This window comes from Bubalus bubalis, chromosome 6, assembly GCF_019923935.1.
Source record: "Bubalus bubalis isolate 160015118507 breed Murrah chromosome 6, NDDB_SH_1, whole genome shotgun sequence".
In the NCBI taxonomy this organism is placed as follows: domain Eukaryota; kingdom Metazoa; phylum Chordata; class Mammalia; order Artiodactyla; family Bovidae; genus Bubalus; species Bubalus bubalis.
In genome coordinates, this window is record NC_059162.1 from 16,015,251 (window position 1) to 16,032,594 (window position 17,344).

Consider the following 17,344-nt stretch of genomic DNA (forward strand, 5'->3'; position numbering starts at 1 on the left):
AACTCCCTAACTGTCCCTTTGCCCTGGCAACCATAAATTCATTTTCCAAGTCTGTGAGTCTGTTTTTGTCTTGTAAATAAGTTCATTTGTATCATTTCTGTTTAGATTCCACATGTAAGGGATGTCATATGATAGTTCTTCTTCTGTATCTGACTAATCAGTATGACAATCTCTGGGTCCATCCATTTTGCTCAGGTGGCATTACTTCATTCTTTTCCTGGCTGAGTGATACTCCGTTGCATATGTGTACCCCATCTCCTTTATCCGTTCCTCTGTTGATGGACATTTAGGTTGCTTCCATGTCTTGGCGCTTGTAAACAGTGCTTCAGTGAACATTGGGGTACATACATCAATGGCAACCCCACTCCAGTATTCTTGCCTGGAAAATCTCACAGACAGAAGAGCCTAGTGGGCTACCGTCCATGTGGTCGCCAAAGTCGGACACAGCTTAGCAACTAAACCACCACCACCATCCTTTTGGGTCATGTTTTTCTCCAGATATATGTCCAAGAGTGGGATTACAGGGTCATATGGTAGCTCTATTTTTAGTTTTTTAAGGAACCTCCATACTTACTCCGTAGTGGCTGTACCAAATTACATTCCCACCAACAGTATATGAGGGTTAGATAGATCTTTTTTGTCCTAGAAAGCCTATCAATCAGCCAAGCTCCATATATAGACTAATTGATCTTCCCCTTGCTGCTGCTTTTGGCTCCTGTCATGCATTGGATCTGTACACACACTAGGGCCTATTAGGAAATGTGGTTCTGCTCTGTAGCTCCATTCTGGTATTATACTAGCGCTGCTTTGATTTAATCAGTATGGCTGTCGTCTTTTTAACAAGTATTTTGGCTATCCTTGCTTGTTTTTTCTTGCACTTGAACTTTAATCATTTTGTCAGGCAACCACTCCTTACTGCCCCTAACCTCATTAGAATTTGCAGTTAAACTGCTCTTTGATTTGGCAGTCATAAACTGTTCAGCCATCACATTTGTAACTGATGTATCCTTCTGTTTAAGGCAGTTATTCCTCAACAGAGTTTTGTACTTTTCCACACATTTTAATACATTAGGCTCTTCACATTTTTTAGAATTATTCCCATATTTCCCTTCTTAGTTTTAATTTAAAAAAATATTTTGTCTATTTATTTGGCTGCCTCGGGTCTTAGTTGTGGCAGCAGGACCTTCCTTGTGTCATGTGGGGGCTTTCATTGCAGCAGACAGACTTAAATTTTGGCGCATGTTCAGTAGCTGGGACGTGCGGGCTCCGTAGCTGCAGCACGTGGACTTAGCTGCTCCAAAGCAGGTGGAATCCTAGTTTCCTAACCAGGCAATGAACCCACGTCCCCTGCATCGCAGGGTGGAGTCTTAACCACTGGACCACCAGAGAAGTCTCTGTTTACCTTTTTAAAAATGTTTTATTTGCTGTTAAGAATATAGTGCTTTTCATATAAGAAAGTGTTGTGTTTTGTATATTTCTCTTATATCCAGCCATATTCTTTAACTGATGGTGATCCAAAGAGTTTCAATCTTCTTGTATCAACTAGGATTATGATATTATCATCTGCAAATGTTTTCCTTTCTTTTTTTGTCAATTTATCTCTTCTGTTTTGTGTTACAGTATATGCTAGGATTTTCAGAATAATGTTAAATACCATATTTCTTTGATTTTAAGACCACTGAGCATAAGAACATGTTATCAATTTAATAACAGTTTTAGGGACTACTAGTTGCAATATCCCAATATATAATGTCCACGCATATAATTCATGGGCTTCCCAGTGGTAAAGAATCTACCTGGCAATGCAGGAGGCATGGGTTTGGTCCCTCAGTTGGGAAGATCCCCTGGAGAAGGAAAAGGCAACCCACTCCAGAATTCCTGTCTGGGAAATCTCATGGATAGAGGAGACTGGCAGGCTACAGTCCATGGGGTCACAAAAGAATCAGACATGACTTAGCAACTAAACAACAACAATATGTAATTCACATCCCAATGTCAGAAATGTCTGGAGTACATCTCAGAATGGAGGAAGTAAGATTACGGTGGTAATGGTGGCCCTCTTTATTTTTTGTTTTAGTGGGAATTCCTAATTATTCCATTTTAGATATGATATTGGCTGTTGGTTTATGATCAGTAGTCTTTGTTATATTATAGAAATAACCTTTCCTTCAGACAAAAGAAAATGTAACTGTGCTGGACAGAAATGAGACGGCTGTGCTGTTTAACTAAAAAGTGGGAATCATGACTGTGCGTGTGTTGTCTATGCCAGCTGGTCTCTTTCCACCTTTTCCGTGATAGCCCCCAAATGCAGAAATCTTGGCTGCACAGCAAGGTCTGTGCTAGTCCTTCACCCAGAGCGCCCTGATTGGCACAACCTATGGAGGATGGTGTCTTTGTTTCCTGCAGCTACGATGACAAATGACCACAGATTTGGTGGCTTACAACCATAGACATCTATTCTCTCACAGTTCTGGAGGCTAGAAATCTGAAGTCAGTAGTGTTACTGGGTTGAAATGGAAGTGTTACAGGGCAGTGCTCTCCCTAGATGCTCTCAGGGGGAGTCAGTCCTTGCCTCTTCCAGCTTCTGGTGGCTGGCTGCGTTGCTTGGCTTGTGGCCACGTCACTCCCATCTTCGAGGCCTGCATCTCTGTCTGCCATGTCTTCATATACTCCTTCTCCACTGTGTGCATAGATGGAAATTTTTTTTTTTCTGAACTTGTCAATGCTGAAGGAAATGCTTTTAAAGACATAGGTTAGGAATTTTTGTCATCCTCTCGCTAAGTTGTATGTTTGTAAACTCAGGGACTTTAGCACACCAGGCTTCCTTGTCCTTCACTGTCTCACTGAGTTTACTCAACTCATGTCCATTGAGTCAGTGATGTCATCCAACCATTCCACCCTCTGTCACCCCCTTCTTCTCTTGCTCTCAATCTAGCAAAGCCTTATTCATTCCCTTTGGGAAGAAAATTGTGGTCACCTGGAAATGGCTTTAGGTCAATTCCCAGAAAGTCAATCCACTGAAATTCAGTTCCACAAAAGCCCCTCAACCTTGCCTCCTCCTACTGACCCCTAGTCTCCTCCTCAGTCGCAGCTCTTCATCTACAGGGAGTGGGCAAGCTACATTTCCTCTAATACTGTTGTGAAGGCAGGATAAAAACTGGTCAATTAAGGCTAGATGCTTAAAGAAAAAAGTCAAGAAAGAAAGCAAAGGCTTTTTGCCCACTTCCCCAGGAAGCACTGCAGAATTCAGGGGGCAGGGGGACAGGGGCTGCCCTTAGGCCTGCCTCCAACAGTATTGGACTTGGCCCCTCTGCTTCCTACACGCCATGGAGATGAGGACATTGCCCTTGCTGGAAGCTGGGACTGAGCCCAGCCACTCATAGGCTAGGTCCTAGGGGAGAGAACGGAGAGAAGGCAAGAGTGAGAGGGAAGGTCCCCTCTTTGGACTTTGATTCAGTTCAGTTCAGTCACTCAGTTGTGTCCAACTCTTTGAGACCCCATGGACTGCATGGACCCCATGCTTCCCTGTCCATCACCAACTCCCAGAGCTTGCTCAAACTCATGTCCATCGAGTCAGTGATGCCATCCAACCATCTCATCCTCTGTCGTCCCCTTCTGCCATCTTCAATCTTTCCCAGCATCAGAGTCTTTTCAAAAGAGTCAGTTCTTCTCATCAGGGAACCAGAGGATTGGAGTTTCAGCTTCAGCATCAGTCCTTCCAATGAATATTCAGGACTGATCTCCTTTAGAATGGACCGGTTGGATCTCCTTGCAGTCCAAGGGACTCTCAAGAGTCTTCTCCAACACCACAGTTCAAAAGCATCAGTTCTTCAGCACTCAGCTTTCTTTATAGTCCAACTCTCACATCCATACATGACTACAGGAAAAACCATAGCTTTGACTAGACAGACCTTTGCTGGCAAAGCAATGTCTCTGCTTTTTAATATGCTGTCTAGGTTGGACATAGCTTTTCTTCCAAGGATCAAGTGTCTTTTAATTTCATGGCTACAGTCACCATCTGCAGTGATTTTGGAGCCCAGAAAAATAAAGTCAGCCACTGTTTCCACTGTTTCCCCATCTGGATGCCATGATCCTGGTTTTCTGAATGTTGAGTTTTAAGCCAACTTTTTCACTCTCCTCTTTCACTTTCATCAAGAGGTTCCGTTCTTCGCTTTCTGCCATAAGGGTGGTGTCATCTGCATATCTGAGGTTATTGATATTTCTCCTGGCAGTCTTGATTCCAGCTGGTGCTTCATCCAGCCCAGCGTTTCTCATGATGTACTCTGCATATAAGTTAAATAAGCAGGGTAACAATGTATAGCCTTGACGTACTCCTTTTCCTATTTGGAACCAGTCTGTTGTTCCATGTCCAGTTCTAACTAGACTAACAGTCTAACTTTGACTCAGTGGAACCCAAATGTGGACCAGTAGCTGAGCCTCTCTGGCCAGAGCCAAACTAGCTCAGTCAGGTCCTTCTTGCCAGACCAGCCTAGCACAGAAGACGTGGTTTCAGGGTGTCAGGACTTAGCGCCTAAAACCACAAGCCGTGTAATCACCTTGTGCGTGTACAGTGTTTATGAGACTAATTGTACATTCACTCTTTAAACTTACATGTAAAATACTCAGCGCAGGCATGTAAGCCATTACTATTCATGTTATTTTGGTATTATTAGTAGTATATCTTTAAAATATAATGCTTACCACAATGCCTATAGATAGTTGACAAATACTATTTTTCTTCCTTCATTTACTGGGTAAGTTTGAGCAGGTAGAGGCCACTTCTGGAGACCTGAGTTTTTTCCGGGGGTACCTGAGGCGTCTCTTGCTTTCTTGTAACTTCAAAAGCCAGTCTAGTCAATACCCTTAATAGAATATACATCAGCGTAAAGACAGCTGGGGAGCGCTGCTCAACCAGGTGGGCGGCTTCACTGTTCTGTCCACAGGAAGCCTTATAGGTTATCAAAGCAAGTCAGGTTATTATAGGAAGACCCTGGGAATTGTGAAAATTATGTTGATGTGGCAGTAGCTGTCTAGTAGAATAAAAAACCCAGTGATTAAATATTGAAACAACAAAAAGAGAAGGCAATAAATGTATGCCTAGCGACTCTATGAATTGCTTGTCACATATTTCCTAGGAGTTAAGATAAGAACATGAGTTTATTTAGGTGCAGATCCTCTTCTAAAATAGTGCGCTAGTATTTAAAATAACTCAGTAATTCATTACTTTTTTGATAATGTGCTGCAAGTTCAGTTGCACACATTCACAGGCAGTCCATTTTTGTTGCAGTATCTGCTGTATGAGCAAATATTGAAGGAGTTTGCAGACGTCTGCTTTACAGTAGGGAGATAGATGATCCAACTGGATATAGCCCATATGTGCAGAAAAGTCTGGTTATGGGAAATGACAGACTAGAAAGACTGTTGTTGTAAATATGCATCCCTGCACACAGTAAGGGGCTTCCCAGGTGGCGCTAGTGGTAAAGAACCATCTAGCAGGAGATGCAAAAGACACGGGTTTGATCCCTGAGTTGGTAATACCCCCGGAGGAGGGCATGCTAACCCACTCCAGTATTCTTGCCCGAAGATTCCCATGGACAGAGGAGCCTGACGGGCTATGGTCCATAGGGTTACAGGGAGTCAGACCCTACTGAAGCATGCACACACGCAGGTAGTCAGGTTAAACAGAAAATTCACAACAAGCCAAATTAATCATTACAAAGTGAGATTAACAGTTATATATATAGTTCAAAAACAAGAATAGCAGGGTCTAGAAACAAACCAGCCCAGTAGTCCAGATGATAACACGTCCTTCCACATAATTGGGCAAGGCCAGGTCCCCAAAGGCGCACATGGAGCCAGAGCTTGTCAGTGTTATGTGGAAGCCAGATTTCTGAGGACACTGAATGGGGGGCTTTTGGAGTAATACCTAATTCTAGACAGTAACTATTATCACTTAGGCAGTTGTTAGCAAGTAACCTTAGGTAGTATGTTCACAGGAGGTCTTGCATTTGGGGCTACTGCCAGGCAGCAGATAGTCGCAAGCTCCTGGGGAGGTAAGCGCCTGTGTTAGGAGAACTGCATATATGTGTCCATGGAGCCTGGATACACAGGGGAAACAGCAAGGGTGAGCACGGGTGAATTAACAGTGGAGATTTAGGGGTAGCTTTGATCATGTGTGGGCTTCACCGGTGGCTCAGATGGTAAAGAATCTGCGTGCAATGCAGGGGAACTGGATTTGATCCCTGGGTCAGGAAGATCCTCTAGAGAAGGAAATGTCAACCCACTCTAGCATTCTTGCCTGCAGAATTCCATGGACAGGAGCCTGATGGGCTACAGTCCATGGGGTCGCAAAGAGTTAGACGCAACGGAGCGACTAATACTTTCACACTTGACCATGTTTGCTCATCTCTGATTTTCTTGCAATCAACAAGAAAATTAACTGCAATTAAAGTGTTTTCAATTAATACTTTAGGTTACTTTTTAAAAGAACTTCATCCAGCTCGCCATGCCCCTACAATAGAACAGCACAAAGACTGATGTCACCACCTCACGACCCTGTGGGAGCTGAAACAATCACTGAGGGCAAGGAGATGAAACATTTATGAATAAGACTATTTGCAGTTACTTGAGCTGCTGAGATTAAGTGACAAGAGCAGTTGTGCTTTCACGGCATACACCGACTCTCTGTTTAACAAATTTCGCCTTCCTGCTTCCCCCGTGCATCCTGGGTTCGATTCAAAGCCACGGAGGCCACAGCGGTGCAGCTCCCTGCACAGTAGCTGTGATGAGCGCTTTTCTGGATCATTCTTGTGGAAGGGTGAGAGGCCTTGGGATTGTTTAGCTTGAAGGCAAGAAAGCAGAGGTGAGACATAACTCATTTTACTTAAATGAAAAAGAGAAGACACTAGAATTGCTACAGAAAGAGCTTCCTGTTGTTTTTAACCTTTTAAACTTGTGAAGTACAGCACATACATACAGAAAGGTGCATAAAGCATCAGTGTGTGCCTCAATGAATTATTGGAAAGCCACGTATGTAACCACCACCCAAGTCAAGAACTAGAATATCAGCGGCACCCAGAACATTCCTTTCCAGTCAAAACCTCTCCTTCCTACCCTAGAGATAACCACCATCCTGTCTTTGATGCAGAGTATACTACAGTTGTTTTGCCTGGCTTGGGACTTACAAGTGGAACCGTGTCATATGTATATGGCTTCTTTAACTAATTATCACATTTAGATGACTAACCACCTTGTTGCATGTGGTTGTAGTTCTTTCATTTTTGTTGCTGTATAATATTCTCTCATAGGCAGATGTCACCATTTATCCATTTTCCTTTTGAAGAACATTTGGGCGGTTTCAGGTTGGGAGCTATTATGAATAATGCAACTACCAGCTTGTTGAATGTGTGTCCTGGTCTAGGAGTGAAATTGCTGAATTGCGAGGTGTGTAGATTCACCCCTTTCCCAGGTTTCCTGTCGTAACTAGGAGCTGTTCTGCACCCTTGCTCTCACGTGCTCTCATCAGCTGGTTACAGTGCTTGTTTGATAATGGACAGTAACTCACTGAGGCTTTGCTTTGCATTTCCTTAATGTGATGAGATAGAGCACTGTCTCTTATGTGTACTGATATTTTATATTTCCTCTTGTGACATTCGTGTGCCACTGTTTTCCCCATTGTTTTTTCTACAGAGCAGTCTGTTATTCAGTCAACTAACCAGCCCCCTGAAGGCCACTATCAGGGACTGTGGGGAGTTCCCTGCCCCAGGAGAAGACTCTACAGCTCTAAAGGCAGATATATAAACAAGTAGCTCATAACACTGTGACGATCATGTGAAACATCAGTCCCCCCACCAGGCTGACTGTTGGCTGACAGGGCAGGACTCTTACTTGTCTCATGTCCTGAGTGCTTAACACAGTGTGTGGCATGTGTTAGGTGTTTAGTGAAGTCTCTGTTAAATTAATGAAGAGGAGGCATTTTCAGAGGATGGTGAAAGTGCTCTAGTAGGGGTAAGTGTTGAGTAAGAGAGAAGCACAAAATCAGGAACCACGAATTGCACCCCCTCCCCCACCGAAAGTGGGGCAAAGCTTCCCTTGGAGACAATATTTGAAGCAGATCTTGAAAGACTTTCACCAGAAGCTGTGGAGGAAGTATATTTAAGACTAGACTAGATTGCACAAAGGCACTGACAGGGAAGGAGCACTACGCTAGAAATGTGAGCTGGCCGGGGGCGGGGGCTCGCATCAGCCGGGGGAATGGAGTGAGAGGATGGCTAGAAACGGCGTCAGCTGGAGACGGCTCTGTGAAGGCGCTGCCTTGTAAATCTCATAAGCAGTGTCCACTGAAAAAACGCACAACCTAAAAATTGAGAGTTGCGTTTTATTCAGCAGACAAAACTGAGGACTTAAGCCCGGGACACGGCCTCTCAGTTAACTCTGAGAGATTGCTCCAGAGATAAGGGAGGTGCCAGGATACATAGGAGTTATTTTAACAAAGACCAGGTAGTCAGAACATCAAGAAATTATTGTTAATTAAAGAAAACTGGATATAGCCTGTGTTTTCTCATCCTGAGTTTCCTCCAGGGGCACCATGACATGGAGGAGAGGGCTGCAGAGTTGGATGATTGGATGGTGGGCATTGTTTTTAGCCTGAGTTCCCTCAGGGCTCACTATGGGGATAGTAATGTGATGACTTGATAGCTGCAACATCCTTTGCTTAACTGATACAGCAGGCAATATTTTTCATTTACACAGTGGGGATAAAATTGAAATGAAATACAGAAAAAGAAAATTCTCACAGGTGAGCGGGGAAGAGAGCTGTTGAGCATTAGAACTGATCTTTTCCTAGACATCTTGGACAAAATAGAGCAGTATATAAGCCTGATCATGAAATCAATTAACAACAAAAGTTATCTGTTTGAAAGCCATCATGTAACATGATGGAGTGTAGAGTGGTAATGAAGAGTGACTTTCTGCAGTCAGACCTGGATTTAGCAGCAGCATGGCCCTAGTGGAGCCTCCATTTCCACATCTGTAATTTGGGAATAATGCCCACCTTGCAGAGCTGTTGTGAAGATTAAGGAGATAAGGTGGGACTTCCCTGGCTGTCCAGTGGTTAAGACTCCCACTTCCACTGCAGGGGCTCGCCAAAAAAAAAAAAAAAATGAGGCATGTAAAGGACTTCACCCTTGCCTGGATGGATGCTGAAAGGTGGGATGGTTTTGTGATGCAGATCCTTAAGTCAGTTGCTGATATTATTATCTTGCTACTACATGCTGGCTGTTATGTGGTCATGTTGATGCAGCCAAGATCTTGGCTTTGTCTGCCCACTAAAGCCAAATGAAAAATACAGAGACAGAGTTTGGAGGAAATAGAAAATGGCTTTAATCCTCAGCCAGTGGAAGGGAGAGCAGAGTAGGCTTGTTCTTCAAGAACTGTGCCCCCCTCCCGGGAGGAATCTGGATTCCCCAGATGAGGCTCACAGTCAGGGGTCAGTGATGAGGAGCAAAGGTGTAAGGGTCTTGTATTCTTCCTCTTGCACTGTCATTGGCTGCTGTCTGGTAGCCCAGTTGTTGGGTCCATAGTCTTTCTTGACTTGTACTGTGGCCTCCTTTCTGTAATGCAAAAAAAAAAAAAAAAAAGTGAAGAACTACAAGGAGTGGTCTGCAAAGAAAATGCTATTGGAGAAGGAAATGGCAACCCACTCCAGTGTTCTTGCCTGGAGAATCCCAGGGACGGGGAAGCCTGGTGGGCTGCGGTCTATGGGGTCACACAGAGTCGGACACGACTGAAGTGACTTAGCAGCAGCAGCAGCAGAAAGGTGAGCACCAAGCACAGGATGTGATTAGCACAGAGTTAAAAGATAACAGATGCAGAAGGTAGCTCCTGCAAGGTCTGAGGCACAGGATTTAATTTACAAATCAGGTTAGTCTTGCTTATTGACTACAGATCAGAAACAGTTAAAAAAAAAAAAACTCAGGGCAAGGGAAAAAAGACCTTTTCCGTTTTTTTAACTGCAACAACATCAGTTAATATGCTCGAGTATGGGTAAATAGTTCAGTGAGGACAATCACTTGAAGAGCTTTGGGCCCCCCTTCCACTTTAGAGACACGTGGTCACCTTAGAGAGAATCTGGGAGTAAGAAAACAGAGCCCCAGACTCTTTTTCTCCAGTGCTAGGTTTCGCAGGGGGGCTTTGTTCTCAGTTTGCTTTATCCCGTGTATTCCTGAGACAGCCATGAGGGATTTATGAGCTCAGTATTTTATAGCTCTTTTTCTAAAGAAAGCGTATCTTGCCCAGTTCTCATGCAAGGAAAGGATTAAACTTGTAATCGGAGCGAAACCAGACTTTCTCGGGCTCCTGTGCGCAAGCCCCGCCCCTCGGCCAAACTTTCCAAAGAGGGAGGTCCGTTTGAAGAAACGAAAGTGAAATTGAACCGGAGCCATTTCCCAGCCCTGCTCCCAGCTTGAAGCTCCCGGCTCCCTGCTCCCGGGGCTTGAGTCGACTCCAGAGGCGCCCCCTGCGTCTGGGAGGCCCACGGCCTGCCCTGGGAAAGGTCCAGCTGCGGAGGGTCGCGCTGCTGGCTGCGGGCGGGCACCGGAACATGCCTGGGGCGCGCCATGGACCCAAGACAGGTAAGCCCCTGGGCTCAGGGCCCAGAGCCGGCGCGCCCGCAACCTGCTGGCCTGGGCTCATCTTATCCTCCTCCCTGCCCCCCCCCCCCCCGCCCCCATGTCCCTGTTTTCCTGCTTGACATATGCTTATTGTGTGCGAGCGTGTGTTTCCTTGCCAAGCAAAATTGCTATTCTAGGAATTCAGAATTTGTGTCATGCTTATTAACTCTGTGTTGGGAAGATGTGGAAGAGGATTTGTGAGGGAAGTGCACCTCCTCCCCCAGAGGACCAAGGCCTGAGCCCAGGTCAAGACAACCCCCCTCTGCTTTTCAGCTAGGACCCCATGGGGGCTCAGTCCCGCCTTTAGCCACCTACCCCCGCGCCCCCACCTTGGACAGCCTGCTTGACTTTGAGCATCTCCTCCTTAACCTGTAGGAGAAAGTTTATAGTGGCTTGACTCATTATCTCTAAAACCTGGGAAACGCTAGTGTCCTTCAACGGATGATTAAACAAACTGGGATACATCCATATAGTGGAAAACTGCTCAGCCGCAAAGGGCAGGAAATACTGCTGTATGCAACAACATGGACAAATCTCAGATCCATGATACTGAGCAAAAGAAGCTGGACTTAAAACACTGCATACGAGTCCATTTAGATGACATTCTGGAGGAAAACCTACAGGAACAGAAGGCAGACCAGTTGCCGACAGGAGCTGTGTGTGGAGAAAGAAGCTGTTTACAAAGTGCATAAAAAACGTTTTTGGGAAAGGGAAATGTTCTGTATCTTGATATCAGTGGTAGTTAAGAGGGCTGTGTGTGCTTTGACTCTGTATGGTCAAAACTCAGAGTGCTAAGTCGCTTCAGTCATGTCTGACTCCGTGCGACCCCATAGACGGCAGCCCACCAGGCTCCCCCGTCCCTGGGATTCTCCAGGCAAGAACACTGGAGTGGGTTGCCATTTCCTTCTCCAATGCATAAAGTGAAAATGAAAGTGAAGTCGCTCAGTTGTGTCCAACTCTTAGCGACCCCATGGACTGCAGCCTACCAGGCTCCTCCATCCATGGGATTCTCCAGGCAAGAGTACTGGAGTGGGGTGCCATTGCCCTCTCCCAAAATTCAGAATGATACACCAAAAAGGGTACATTTTACTGTATATAAATATACCTTTATTTTAAATATATGTAAAGTGTATGTACATGCATGTATATGTGTGTGCGTATATACATACATGTATGTATGCGTGTATTTTTTTCCCTTCTTTAAAAGAATTAGGACACTTGACTTGTGGGAAAAGCATTTTTTAATGCAAACCAATATATTACCCTATCCATAGGGTAATAGCCCATGTGGTAAAGGTAGGGGCTTCTCTCTTAATCTTAAATATGTGAGAATAGATTAAAGGGAGACTTTGCAGGGCAAAAGTGACTTGTCACATAGTTTGTATATACATAGGCATGAAGTTGGGTGAAGGGGGATGTTAAAGGATTTAAGAATGATCACCGTGTGGGTTGGTTTCCTCCTTTCTTGCTCTCAGTCCCGCTCAGTGACTCTCCACGGGGCTGTTCTCAAGTGATGGTTTGGCTTTTAGGAGATTTTAGGGGGTATAAAGGAAAAATTAATAATCTCCCTCTAATTTTTCTCTAAAATAACTGGGAAATTTGTGTTAACAAATTTGTGTTTCCCTTCCTTGTCTCTTTTCTCTGTGTTCTTTCTATCATGCATACACATTCATGGGTTTTTTTCCCTTTTGTTTATGAAAAAAGGGATTATAGCATACATATTTGTCTGCAGCTTGCTTTCTTTGTTAATTTAACATCATATCATTCCTAAATAGATAACACATTTTTTAAAAAACTGTGAGTATGGTTCCATAGCCTGAATGTGTCATGATTTGTTCTACTCTTCTTTAAATAGACATTCGAATATTTTACAAATTTTGGGCAAGAGCAGCAGTTTAAATCTAAAAAGCATTGAGGTAGAAACTGACTTCAGCCACTTTGAAACAAAGTTCTTTCACCAAGGTCACTCATAGAGCTAATCAGAAATCCCCTGAAGTCCCCATAATTAAGTCCTGTGAACCGAGCACTCACTGTACTCACAAATACCTCAGCCCTGCGGGGGGCGGGGTGGGGGGGTTGTGTGCAGCAAGAGGAGCAAGAAAAGCAGTGATGAGGTGAAGAGCTTGCATAACTAGCAATGGCTTGTTCATGCAGATATTGGCTCAGGATCAGCTTTGTGCCGGGTACTATAACTGAAGTGTAGTCCTTGTCCCCCAGAGGCTTTCTCTCAAGTTGACTGCAGCCTCCCCCACGCACTACATGGAGACCATTGAGAGTAGAGACGTTAATGTAATTTCTAGGGCACCCAATATTATTAATCACCTTTGAGATACACTTCAATCCGTATGTGACTGTATGTGCCATTAAGAAAATAATCAGTAGCAAAAAAGAAAAACAATCAGTAGCTGAGATAAAAGATAAAGTACATGGTGTAAGAGGGGCAGGATGGGAGGTGTTCAAGGAGAGGAAACACTCACAGGCTGGGGTGTGCGGGAGTCAGGAGTCTCCTGAAGAAGGTGGCGTCTAGAGAGACGTGTAGGGAAAGGACCCAAGTTGTAACAGGTGGCAGGAGGGCGAGAAGCAGGGATGATGCACTGGCATGTAGAGAGGGGAAATGAGAGGCGCAGCGGCAGCCCGTGCGAGAGATAATGAGGGGCTAGAACTGGGAAAAGACGCGTAAGAGAAAAGACAGAGGCGGTGGACAAGATAGGGCTTTGCAACTACTCATGAGATGCGGGGGACAAGGGACTAAGGTAGACAGGCAGCAGGGATGGCTCAGGCTTCCAGCCTGAATAACCAAGAGGAGAGTGCTGCCATTAACAGTAATAAGAAAACAGGAGAAGGGGCTGAGAGAGGGAAGAGAATTAATTTGGTTCAGAATGTGTGTCATTTGAGGTAGTGGTCAAGAATCTAAGTGAACGGATCATCTAAGCATTTGAAAATTCAAGTCTTAAGCTTCAGCACAGGTGGTAGCTGGAGATAACAGATTTGAACACTGTTTCTTAAAAAGACTGGTTAAGGTTAGGGGAGTGGGTGAAATCAACTTGGGGAAGGAAGAAGAGAGCCGTAGACAAAACCTCAGGGACTGATTATATCTAAGGGGCAAAAGAAAGGATAGGGACAGACAGAAGGAAAAAGAAAGATGAGAGATCTTTGGTGCTGTGTCACCAAGCTGTGGGAGGATTTTAAAAAAAGAGAGCTCGATCCACATTGAGTGGGTGTATGTTTGTTGTACTGAACTGACCACCAAACAGCCCTGGAAACAGAGATTCAAGAGGAGGAATTTATGTGGTCTTATTAGCATGAGGTGGTATCCTCCTCCAGCACCATTTGGAAGTTTTGGAACAGAAAAAGGGGAGAGCAGGCCTTGGGTGGAGAAGGGAACTGATCCTGAGATGCAGGCTGAACGAGGAGGTGACCCGCAGCTACAGGGGGTGGGAGTGGACTTCACGTGAGCAGCAGGTCCCACAAGGGGAGGGAGTGGATGTCGTAGAAACACAGGGAAGTTGCCGTTGGAGAAGAGCAGGAGTCAGCAAAATGCAACCCACAGCCAACTGCAGCCCTCCCCTGGTTTTGTAAAGGAAGTGCTACAGATGACCGTCCTACCGGCCCTTTACAGAAAAAGTTTGCTGACCCTGGAAAAGAGTTTCAGGGTTGCAGGTTTGGTGGTCAAGTAACAGTGAGATTAAATCAGGAGCCACTCGTGTGGCTGAAAGGCGGAGGTGGCAGCCGCTGGAGAGGCACTGAGGAACTGTGCAGCCCATGTACCGTGAGCATGACCAGTGAGAGCGCTGAGCTCCCCTCACTGTGGCCGGGGGCAGGGGTAGGGGAAGAGAAAGCTGAAGTTATTGAAGAAAGGGACGCAGCTGCCTGCGGGTCCCTGTGGCCTTCCGGAGATCAGACAAGGAGGATGTGAGCATGAGGAAACAGAAGGTTTCCTAGACGTGCAGCCCTGGGGACAGGCAGCCAGGTGTTTACTGACACCCCAACTCGGGATCCCAAAAGCCCCTCCAGCGAGTAGTCCTGCTCTGTGGGTAGCATCGCGGTGAGTAGCATTGCTGGTCTGTGGGTGGGGACAGTCGTAGTGCTCGCTGTTCTGGTAAACGAGTGGCATTCTGAGAGAAGATGGAGTAGCTGGTGGCCTACAGAACCAGCTTCTGAAGATGCGCCACGGAAGCCGCTATTGGGAAGTAGCTAAGGGGGTGTGGACTAGACACCACCAGCTCCACACATCCAGGTGGGCTTAGTGGTTTGAGTAGGAGTGCCCGGTGTGCCTTCTGAGCCTGGGCTCCATACTGAAGGACGAGGACAGTGTACCTGTTTTCTAAGAAAACTGTCCAGTTCCCCTAAAATCAAATTCTAGTTCTCCCAGGATGGCAGTGCGGTTAGACGATTCTGTGAGGCCCTGCCGCCCTTCCCCAGGTGAGGAGACTTCCTCTGCTCCAGCCTTGGAGGATGGGGCTCCAGTTCACCCAGTCCACTTGCTTGTTTCTTTACAGTCACCCAGATGATAGATTGCAGAGAAGGGGGCTGGGTGGTGGACCATCTCATGATCGCCTAACTCCCTTGGCACTCTTAGGTTATTCTGTGTTCGTTTGTTTTTAAAGTAAAACATATATTTGTTTTCTTGATTGTAAAAGGATTTTTTTTTTTTTTTTTTTTTTTTTTTGATGAGTGAAAACATACATTCTCAACTCCCTAAACTCTTGAAAGGAAGACAATGCGCTAGGTTGCTGGAGAGGCTGTGCTGAAGTCTCAGCACCGCCACATGCTCCCGGGAGCTCTGTGCATCTCACTGTCTGCTCCTCCATCTCTTCCCTCTGTTGGGTCCACAGGTGGTACCTATGAGATGTGCAGGCCACCCTATCTGGGTCACAAGCCCACGTCTCACTCAGCTTCTCAGCTTAAGAATCAGATACAGCCCCCACCCCACCCCACCCCAAGAAGGCAGAAGGGACAGATTCCCTGCCAGAGTCCTAAGTCACTCTCTTCTCCATCTTCTTGTTCTACAGGGGTATTCCCTCAACAGATACCAAGCCCGCCCAGCCCAAGGCTATGAGCACAGCAGGCACAGACACCAGCAGCCAGAGCGGGGACCTTATCGTGACAGTTTCCAGCTCCAGCAAATAGAGTTTCTCAAGGGGCAGCTCCCAGAAGTGCCCCTATTTGGAAAGCAGCCACCATCACTGCCACCGTTCCTCCCTGGACTCTGGCCGAGGTTTCCAGGACCACCTGCCAGAGGCGGGCCCCTCCAGATCCGAGGTGTCCCCAGGGGCGTGCCTCTCAGAAGTCAGGTACTCCCAAGACGGTTCCAGCGTCCTTTCCCACGTGGCCACATTCGGCCATGGAGAGGTGTTGATAGGCTTTCCTCACATTTCCAGGGACTGACCATCAGCCAGGATCAGGAACAAAGGACCCTAGAGCTCTTGGATGAGCTTGGGGACGGGAAGGCCACCACAGCGCGTGATCTGGCCCGGAAGCTCCAAGCCCCAAAGAAGGACATCAATCGAGTCCTGTACTCTCTGGCAGAGAAGGGTAAGCTGCACCAAGAGGCAGGATCTCCCCCTTTGTGGAGAGCCACAGTCCCAGTTCAGGCTCAGAACCAGCCTAGCCAAGAAACAAGAGCAGAGAGTCAAACCCCAGGAGCTCAAAGCCCAGACTCCAGTGTGGAAACTGAAGACAGAAGCACCCCGTGTGGCTTGGAAGAGCCCCCTGAGCCTCTCGACATGGCTGAGATCAAGGAGAAGATCTGTGACCACCTGTTCAACGTGTCCAGCTCCTCTGCCCTGAACTTGGCTAAAAACATTGGCCTCACTAAGGCCCGGGATGTGAATGCTGTGCTGATTGACTTGGAAAGGCAGGGAGATGTCTACAGGCAGGGGACCACCCCTCCCATATGGTATTTGACTGACAAGAAGCGAGAGAGGATACAGATCAAGAGAAACAAGGACAGTGTTCCCGAAACCACTCAAGCTGCTGCTGTCCTGGAGACCGGAAAAACCACAGAGGGCCCCACCTGCAGCTCACCTGCATCAGACGTCTCCAACAGCACGGTCACCCCAGGAAAGGTGGAAAATGGGCAGGAACCCGTCGTCAAGTTAAAACTCAAGCAAGAGGCAACAGCAGAACCAGTAAAACTGAAACCACCTGTTCATGACAACGGCCCCTCCAAAACAGGGTATGTTGACTTTGAAAACGGCCAGTGGGCCACAGATGACATCCCCGATGACTTGAATAGTATCCACGCCGCACCAGGTGAGTTCCGCGCCATCATGGAGATGCCCTCCTTCTACAGTCATGGCTTGCCACGGTGTTCACCCTACAAGAAACTGACAGAGTGCCAGCTGAAGAACCCCATCAGCGGCCTGTTAGAGTATGCCCAGTTCGCTAGTCAGACCTGTGAGTTCAACATGATAGAGCAGAGCGGACCACCCCATGAACCTCGGTAAGAGACCACCCAGGAATTGTGCCTAAGGTTGGGGTCAGGCGCTCTTGCTCCTGACACAGCCTCAGCCGACTCGTGAGCGGTGCTGGTTGATGGCCCCTGTCTTTTCCCTCTTCTTTCTACCTGTGGGCTGCGTCATCCTCGTCTGGCCCTTCCTCTATCTCTTGAGCAGGGAACATAGACCTCGGCCCAGCCAGAGTCTTGGCTGAGCAAGGGGGAGGTTGGCACT

The 17,344-nt window shown here is 46.5% G+C and overlaps 1 protein-coding gene across 9 annotated transcripts in view; it reads left to right on the forward strand.

Moving 5' to 3' along the window:
- The window catches only part of ADAR (adenosine deaminase RNA specific), a 50,019-nt gene that overhangs the window by 12,894 nt on the left and 19,781 nt on the right, over positions 1 to 17,344 (forward strand). For 5 of the 9 annotated variants that reach the window (XM_044944301.2, XM_044944300.2, XM_044944302.2 and 2 more), the window contains exon 2: positions 15,683 to 17,115. In XM_044944301.2, coding sequence (XP_044800236.2) covers positions 15,683 to 17,115 — 1,433 coding nt within the window. Of the gene's footprint in view, positions 1 to 10,296; positions 10,632 to 15,682; positions 17,116 to 17,344 lie in introns of those variants that run through there. The other 4 variants (XM_025287747.3, XM_025287746.3, XM_025287744.3 and 1 more) reach the window with 4 other exon arrangements.